This window comes from Myxine glutinosa, chromosome 13, assembly GCF_964187855.1.
Source record: "Myxine glutinosa chromosome 13, kmMyxGlut1.1, whole genome shotgun sequence".
NCBI classification, from domain to species: domain Eukaryota; kingdom Metazoa; phylum Chordata; class Myxini; order Myxiniformes; family Myxinidae; genus Myxine; species Myxine glutinosa.
Window position 1 is genome coordinate 98,273,166 of NC_136273.1, and position 9,424 is coordinate 98,282,589.

General features: G+C 42.3%; 1 protein-coding gene across 1 annotated transcript in view; it reads left to right on the plus strand.

Annotated features, from left to right (window-relative positions):
- The window catches only part of LOC137439137 (uncharacterized), a 63,487-nt gene extending 57,432 nt beyond the window's left edge, over nt 1-6,055 (plus strand). The window contains exons 10-11 of the mRNA XM_068134854.2: nt 4,973-5,068; nt 5,382-6,055. Of these exons, the coding sequence (XP_067990955.2) occupies nt 4,973-5,068; nt 5,382-5,765 (480 nt within the window). The 3' untranslated portion in view covers nt 5,766-6,055. The remainder of the gene's footprint in view (nt 1-4,972; nt 5,069-5,381) is intronic.
- Nucleotides 6,056-9,424: the final 3,369 nt, after the last annotated feature.

Genomic DNA, 9,424 nt, shown 5'->3' on the forward strand with positions numbered 1-9,424 from the left:
CACCACTCACTCCGGCAGTTGTTCCAATCGAGCAGGTATGGCAAATGTTAGAGGTAATTTAACTTTTCTCTTGGAGCAACATAGTGTAAATCCGCCCCCTTGTCCTGTTCATTCATTAGTGAAATGTTTCGCAGAACAATACACGCATGGTGGTGACGTCATCGGACTTGCACCACAATGATGATCTTCAACAATATTTTCCGATACTTCATCCGGATTCATTACAGCTGCTCTTCTATATGTTTGCTGAGCACACATTACCCTCCAACGTCTTTTTTGCTCAGCATCCCGTGCAAGTCTGGGTTAACGTTCATTGGCGGTCTCGTTCTGTTCCCTCATTATTTTATTCATTTTGGAAATAGCATGTACAAACACGACGCGTAATTGTTACCACGATTAAGTGGCGACACGTAAACGATGTTACGCCCCTCTCCCCACGTGCAGAGTACCGAATTGTAACTTTTTATTGTGACGACGTGTAAAGAATAAAATATTCCGACTATATAAAGAATACAGCTCAAATGGAAACGTCCCTGGGAAAAAGTCTTTTGGACGGTGTGTAAGAACATTACCTTACACCTTTCTGTCCAGGGAAAACCAAAGTTACTCTTTTCGTTGCAGCATACAAAATTACATTTTTAAAATTAAAGATTTCAAATAAATTTATTTAATGTGTATGTGCACATAGCTTATAAAATAGGAACGAAAAAATATCTGGCAATTTCCCATTTGTGTTTATTTATTTGTTTCACATCTGTGAATTGCATGCATGTCCATGCACACGTGAAATTGAGTTTCTTTCTTAATCATGGACGTGAACACGATTCAGCCTTGAAAAGTCATGCGAAAAAAAAACAAAAAAACATCGATGAAATGAATTGAGTGTTTAAACAGGATAACCTTTACTTCTGTATCATAATGATGAATGAAATTAGAACGAATAAATATGTCGGCAATTTACCGTCTGTGGCGATACGTGAACAAAGCTCTGCCCCTCTCCCCACATTGACTTTTTGTGATGACTGTCATCAAATGGGAAAGTCCGCGGCGAATTTTTAATATATCGGCATTTTCCTGTCTTATTTTAGGCGGTGTATTATGTACCGTGCGGCGAATTTCTTGTCCCAGCAATTTCCCGTGTGTGCACGAATTTTCTCAATTAGTGCTGAAACCGAGTCCAAGACCATCGATTAAAAATGAAATCAGATGGTGAATTAGTCGTGATAAAGCCATGAGGGAGACTCAATGAATGGCCTTTATATTACAGGCCTTTGAAAATGCATTTCGTTCTATAAACGGTAACTTTCATCGAATTTTATTCCCGGTTTTTTCAACCGAGTCTAAAACCATGTTAGCGACTGCGAAAAATGAAATGAGATATCGAATTAGAGTTGAAATAAAACTGTGAGAGAGAGCAAGACGAACCGCGGGCCGAACAAAAGAGGCCTCAAAGTTATGCGAGTAAATAAAATGGTGGATATTTGTTTTTGAAGCCCCTCCCAGACAGGGTGTAGCCACAACCCCGGACAGACATATCACCGACGGAGAATATAATATGGATGTCTTGCAATTCTGCTTACTAGCAACGGTACCCACCCTATGGGCTGGTGGATATTTGTTTTTGAAGCCCCTCCCAGACAGGGTGTAGCCACAACCCCGGACAGACATATCACCGACGGAGAATATAATATGGATGTCTTGCAATTCTGCTTACTAGCAACGGTACCCACCCTATGGACGGGGCTTCAATTGGGAGGCCCAAATGAAAAGGCAAAATATCAGAAATTGAAGGGTTTTTATTTTATTTTAAACGATTCATATAAATATCCGTTGTCATATCACACGCAAATCATCAAATCAGAGTGATGTGGTCTTTTTATTGAAATTCTAAATATAGTTTCGATTTTGATGATTTGCATGTGATATTTAACGGACGTTAAAATAAATCGCGCCTCCCAAATGAAGCCCCGCCCTTAGGGCGAGTACCGTTGCTCGTCATCAACAATGGCGATACAACAATTTTTACCGCTTTGCTTTGAAGAACGGGAATGAAGGGGGAGGAGCGTGTTAATATGTCTGGTTGAAGGCTTTCGGTGGTGAGGGGCTTGAAGCCAGATTTTAATCTTACAGCCGCCATATTTGTGCTCACCGTCACTGCGATGCGAAGCGAAAGATGCCTCAGAGCTGTCACGTTCACAATCGCTATGTCGAATGTACTCCCGATACGTGTACCAAATTCCCGATACATGTAACTGTACCAAATCAAGAGTTAATAGGATTTTGAGCCGATAGGTGTTACGGCCTTGGGAAGATCGATGGAGACAGCGATCTGTTCGCGTATACACTGCCCAAATAGCTATGTGGAATTCTCTCATGTAGAGAATAAACGTCGTTTGAACTTTGGCCGAGGTCATTTTCTACTTTTAATGATGTTTATATGCGAATGATGTTTATATTGGTTTTGGGTCGTCCTTTCCGCATATCTCGTGGGATTGTGAGTTGGAGAGACGGCCGTGATGGCGGGGAGGGGGTTGGAATTCTCTCAAGCAGGGATTCAACCCGTGTCCTTAGAAAAGGTCTTTGTCCGAGGTCACCGAGTCCGAACGGTGCAGCCGTGCAGCGATCGGTGCAGCCGTTTGTGCGGCACCCGGGAAAACAACATCGTCACAATGAACGTTATGCGAACGCGAATGTTATGCGGGAGTCCAAACCTAAGAATGCTGGAGACTAAAGCTGAAATTGGGAAAACTAAATAGCCTATTTTACTCCTGGAGATCCCAGGATTACCCACCCAAAATATCGTTGCGATTGGTTCAGCGGTTTTTGCGGTACCTTCGAATGGACGGACAGACAGACAGACAGACAGACAGACAGACGGACGGACGGACATTTGGTGAATTATAGTAAGATGACACCTACGTTTATTTCCAACTTTTATTCCATTTCACCCAGTCGAGAGGACTGTTGTCGAGCGTTTGCCATGCCAGATGCCTCATGATATTCCGCTGGGTGGTTTTTCAAGGTTAACTGTCATGGGATTATTGTCGTCTTGGTTGATACCAATAATCGCAGGATTGTTATTGTTATATGGTCTTCCGTTAATTACCTCAAGAACATTAATATATCCATTGCAACGAAACTGATCAAAATATTAAAAGTAATTGGCGATGTCTCTCCTTGACATGCATGGGTTTGCCGCTTTGAAGTCCAAGCAAATGCTTCTTTGCCCATTTCCACGTCAACGAAACACCGGGTGAAGAAACAGTTTACATAGCTGCAGGACTCTACAAGCAGTTTACGGACTCAATTGGGTCTAGATTACCAACAGGTTTTATATCAGCCAATCAACTGTCTAGATTCATTCCCGACTGGGAAATTGGGATGTCAGCACCAAGTTAATAGGTTTTTAGGTTAAAAAAACATCCATCCGTTGAGAGTAATAGAATAGAAGAGCAGAGCAGATAGAGTTGGGTGTAGATGAAGCAGGTGGACATGGAAGTACCACAGTACAAGTTGTCATTCAAGGTGAAAGGTGGACAGTATCGCAGTGGATGTTGTAAAGCTCAGAGGAAGTAAGGGAAGATACCTTGAGATGGTTGGTGGTGGTTCGTCGACCTGAAGGCTTGGAGGAAAGAGCACGAGGCAATGGATGGTTCCGCAGGAGGGAATTTAATTGAGGAAGAGGGGAATTAATGAATGTAGATGAGCTTTAAGCTTAGGCGATAGCAGACCATAACAAGGGAAGAGCACTTTCTGTTAAAATAGTGTGTGCGACCTGCAGTAGGCAGGAATTAGTTGGAAAGGTGATACAGTGGGAGTAGCTATATCAGGAAATGCATGATAAAAAAACTGCAATGCCAACAACCTGTTGTGTTGAGTGAGAAGCAGACCAAGACCCATCCTCCTGTCGTAACATGCCAATGACATAGAAGGCCTTAGAATGCACAGCCTCAAGGAGGACATGAGAAGCAGGAGCACCACCCTATGGACTACTTCTACTACTGCTGCTACTACTACTGCTCCTACTACTACTGCTCCTACTACTACTGCTGCTACTACTACTGCTGCTACTACTCCTACTCCTCCGATTACTACTGCTGCTACGATTGCTGCTGCTACTACTGCTGCTACTACTCCTACTCCTACTACTACTGCTGCTACTACTACTGCTACTACTACTGCTCCTACTACTACTGCTACTACTACTACTACTACTACTGCTGTTACTACTACTACTACTGCTACTACTACTACTACTACTGCTGCTGCTACTACTACTACTGCTGTTACTACTACTACTACTGCTGTTACTACTACTACTACTGCTGTTACTGCTGCTGCTCTATTGGTCCCAATTACTTATACTTCCAAGGAGTTGGCTGGGATATATTTTGGCCAAAGTCTTTCACAAACCGGCGGCTGGACCGGAATTTGGAATTTGGCCATTACTCGTGCCCACTTACAACCAGTGCTGTCAGACAGGTATTCCAAACCCAACGTCCTTCCAATGGATGATGTGCACGTTGAAGCATTGCCCTGCACGTGAAACACCAGGGTGACGGCGTATAGCAGGTTCAAAATTCGAACCCAAGGTGAGACAGCTCAGATGCAAATAAGCGTACCGTTAAGGTATCTCGCCCCCATCCTCCCACACCCTTCCCCCATCCGTGCCCCTCCTCATCCAGCACCACCCCATAATGAGGAGCCAAAATTAAATAGGCAGTGGGGAGCCCAGGCCCCCAGGCACCAACCCTCTATTTTACTACTTAGAACATGTTTCTCTTCTACATTTTTTTTTCCCCTCTCCTGTCCTGTTTCCGTTCTGCTCATCATTACGCAATATTAAGCTATATGATGATATATGAGCACACTCACCAGCCCCGAGTACACATGGTGGTTAAATTGTTTTGTCAAGCTCTAAAATTTGATCCACTTGTGATGATGTCCTCAACCATGATTTGTCTTTTCACAGGTTTTTTGGGACAATGCCTCTCGCTACGTTGAAAATGTCGCTCAGTTCATGATCACAAATATGCGTTACAAGTGTCTGTACGAGAAGTTCAAGAACGTACGTACATCAATTTGCTTGGCCCACCCTAATGGATATATATCGTGTCAGTTTGGTGTGGTCAAGTACTTATTGCCTGTCGTTCATTGTGGGTTTGGTTTAAATAATGTTATCAACCTCATTAAATGTGGCAAACTTGAATCGGAGTCTTTCTCTTAGATCGGAGGGCATGGTGTTGTTATTGGTAGTTAGATGCTAACCTGACCTTTTTCATCATTCCGAGAGATTTGAATACTTGAGGAATGACTCTGTGACATGAATAAGCTGTAATGTTACTTTGTGATGACTTGATCGGATGTATATTCTCCAACAGGGTGAAGACCCTTGGGCTGAGATGGATGATGTTGAGGAAGCCGAGGAAGCCAAGACCAGGGGAATTGGCAAAGATGGTGCTGATCATGGTGAAGAATCATTCCAAGAAGAGATGTGCGGTGTCGTCGATGCTGACTGCAGCACAGGAGATAGACAGAGGACCGCAAAGTCTGCAGTCGAGTCGGGCATGAAAAATGAGGAAGAGGATGAGGATGATGAGGAGGAAGAAGAGGAAGACGAGGGAAGGGAAGAGTATGATGAGGGAGAAGAATATTCATGTGAGCAGTATGAGGGGAAGGAGGAGGATGAGGGGGACGATGGGATTGGAAATGAGGATGCATTTGCTTCTGGAACAGGAGAGATTGAAAAAGAATGTGGAGAATAAGTTGAGTGACCAGAAGGCATGCATTTTTGCCAGGTGGCATTTTGGGGAACAACATTTTTTGGTTTTGACATTTGTATTCAAATATGAGCGCCTCGATGTTAACCTGCAGTTTTTCTGCAAAATGTAAAAGAATGACAAAGCACTGAATGGCTGTGGAGTGTTTTTCGCAACATCAAGCAATTCTTGTAGAAAATGATTTCACAGCTGTGCAAAGAATTCTGGGAATTGCTAAGATGGCGGTGATGTGAAATGAAGTTTTTGGGTGAATAAAAGTGTCAACATATCTTTAAGCCGTGCATGTCCGCCATGATACAGAAACGTGTTTGAATGACGTAAAAGATTCAAAATGGATGCAAATGTGTGCGGGCAAGCATGTTTTGTGACATGCAAATATGGTCTGTTCCAGAAGGCCATTTCTTTGATAACCACTGACTGCATCAAGGTACAGCAGAACTGCGTGTCAGTATTGGAAGTGTGGAAGCCAAAATGGAATCTCACATCAAATTCAAAGTAAGCACGATGGAGGTGGTGGGGAAGAGAGAGTCCATCCTCTCCTCCCCCTCCAAAAAGCTCCATTTGATCAGAAAGCAGTTGCGATGGGAAGTTAAGGCCAGTTTTGTCGTAATGTGACTTTCATCTCTTCAATATATGGAGTTTCAAAGCGATGAGAGTGGGAAAGCAGGTATTCTGACATGGCTGTGTACCTATCGTAAGCACTGACATGCGACCGCCATTAATACATCATTCGCCGCAAGAGGACATCTCAATATAGGTAGGAGCAATTCTTGGGGAACCTCATACATCACTTCGACATCTTTCAAGTTACCTAAAACAAAAAGTGTCGGTTAACCTTGAGCCAGCATTATGGATTGGATACTCTGTACATTATCTTCAACAGATGACACAAATTCATTCCTGTATTGTCCTGCTGAAACATGAGCTTTTTACAATAAAGTTTTGTTTTTGTTTTTGTTTAAGCACTTTTGGTCACTTCCTCCACTTTGTTTTGAAATCCACCATTGAGGTTCGTGCTCAACGTCTGTAATGTGCATTGCTCTTTCTATAATTCGAACCACATCGATGCCACGCATTCACCAGCAAGCCAGTCCTTTGCCCGCAAGGAACATGTCACTTTCCTCGTTCATGTCGAAGTTGGGAAGGGAAATGAGGATGGGCTGCAAAGTCGAGGCTCATGCAGGAGCTCGAAAATATGGATCGTGACACAGCAGAACAAAAGGAATGACAAAAAGAAAGGGGGAAACATACCAACAGTGGGGTTGAGGGATAAAACAGAGGAAGGCTCTTGTGGAGGAAAAAATGGAAATTTGGAAATAGGGCTTGGATGTTCGGGGAGGGTGGTTAATGGTGGAACAAAATATCATAGTTTTAAATGGAGGATGATCTGAGATGGTGGTGAACAGCTGTCTTGAAGACCTGGAGGAAAGAATGAGATTGAAGATGACGTGGAAGTTGGTCCCACAAATGGGAAAAAGAGGAACGCATGAGTGGAGGTGAGCAGTGATTCTAGATTTCGGTAGTTTCACCAGGAGGGGATTGATGGTGGAAAATGTGTGCCCTGGAATAATATGATGGGGACGGGAAGGGAGGGAGAATCACAGAAAGAGCAGAGGGTGCAAGACCAGAAAGGAGATGGTCGAAGACAGAGAGACTACCGACTTGACTGTGATGGGAACTTGGGAGCCCTATAGACTCAGCTTCATCGTGGGAGTTTCCAAAAATGTTGTAGGCCTTGGTTTTCATGGCGTCGATGTGAGGCAAGGGATCCAGCCAAGAGGGAGAGCAGAAATCCATCAATCGCATTTGCAAAAGTCGAATAAACAACTTCCCTGAGCCTAGTTTATTTACCTCAATTGGCTGACATGTGACATCTTCACTGTGACTCGTTTACTGTCCTCAATTGGCTGACATGTGACATCTTCACTGTGACTCGTTTACTGTCCTCAATTGGCTGACATGTGACATCTTCACTGTGACTCGTTTACTGTCCTCAATTGGCTGACATGTGACATCTTTGCTGTGACTTGTTTATTTACCTCATTTGGCTGACATGTGATATCTTTGCTGTGACTTGTTTATTCACCTCAATTGGCTGACATGTGACATCTTCACTGGGACTTGTTTACTATCCTCAATTGGCTGACATGTGACATCTTCACTGTGACTCGTTTACTGTCCTCAATTGGCTGACATGTGACATCTTCACTGTGACTCGTTTACTGTCCTCAATTGGCTGACATGTGACATCTTTGCTGTGACTTGTTTATTTACCTCATTTGGCTGACATGTGATATCTTTGCTGTGACTTGTTTATTCACCTCAATTGGCTGACATGTAACATCTTCACTGGGACTTGTTTACTATCCTCAATTGGCTGACATGTGACATCTTCACTGTGACTTGTTTATTAACCTCACTTGGCTGACATGTAACATCTTCACTGGGACTTGTTTACTATCCTCAATTGGCTGACATGTAACATCTTCACTGGGACTTGTTTACTATCCTCAATTGGCTGACATGTGACATCTTCACTGTGACTTGTTTATTAACCTCACTTGGCTGACATGTAACATCTTCTCTTTGACTTGTTTACTATCCTCATTTGGCTGACATGTAACATCTTCTCTATGACTTGTTTACTATCCTCATTTGGCTGACATGTGACATCTTTACTGTGACTTATAGTCAGGTTCACGATGTTTTTTCGTTCAAAATTTTGGTCGATTAGCAAAACTATACATTTTTGGAATATTCAGAGCATGCGGAATCCAAAAATTAATGTTTACATTTGCGTAGACACCTTTGCGAAAATGACACTCTGGACAGTGATGAAGATGTGTAAAAGCATATTTCTGAATGGTATAGACCTCGTAGATCCTGTGTATAGGACTTATAGTTCAATCTGATACTACCTATAACTTCCTATAACAACCTATAACTTCAAAGGACTTGCAATATCATGTATTATGTAATACAGTTATATCACAAATATAAAGACAATGGTTTTCAATTACCTTTGTTTGTTGCTTTTCTATAATCCTGAGCACTACTTTGAGGCCTTTATTGGATTCCTTGACCCAGAAAACATAGGATTAGCATATTTAATTAAGTCTCTAGGTTGACTAGAAGCCGAGATCGCGCAAAATATGTATTTTATGGCGGCCATTTTCAAAATCCAAAATGGCGGCCATGCAGGTGTCTGTGCAAATAGGCCATGAGCCAAGGGGGTTGGTCGGTACCACACAGATGGAGTGAGGCTCATTGTGATTTTTAGCAAGATATATGTCCCTAGATATGAAAAAAAAGTGATAGCAGTGTATAACTCTCGGCCATCTCTGTGTTATCACCCGAAATATTATTATACGCCCGCTTCGCTTCGCCAAAAAATGTGATATTTGCTAAAATTGGAATAAATATGTTTTTAAGGACCACAGAGTGCCAATAATTTGCATACTGGATGCCAACTAATATAGTAATAGAAATATAGAACATTTGTGGGGGTTATTTATCAAAATATTGATATAATGACAAAAAATATGTTAAATTTCGTGAAAAAGTGGTCGAAATCGCTTCGAGTTCAGAATTCACATTGTACATTTTTGTCAATATTTTAAAAATGAAAACTCCCAGAGTAACAT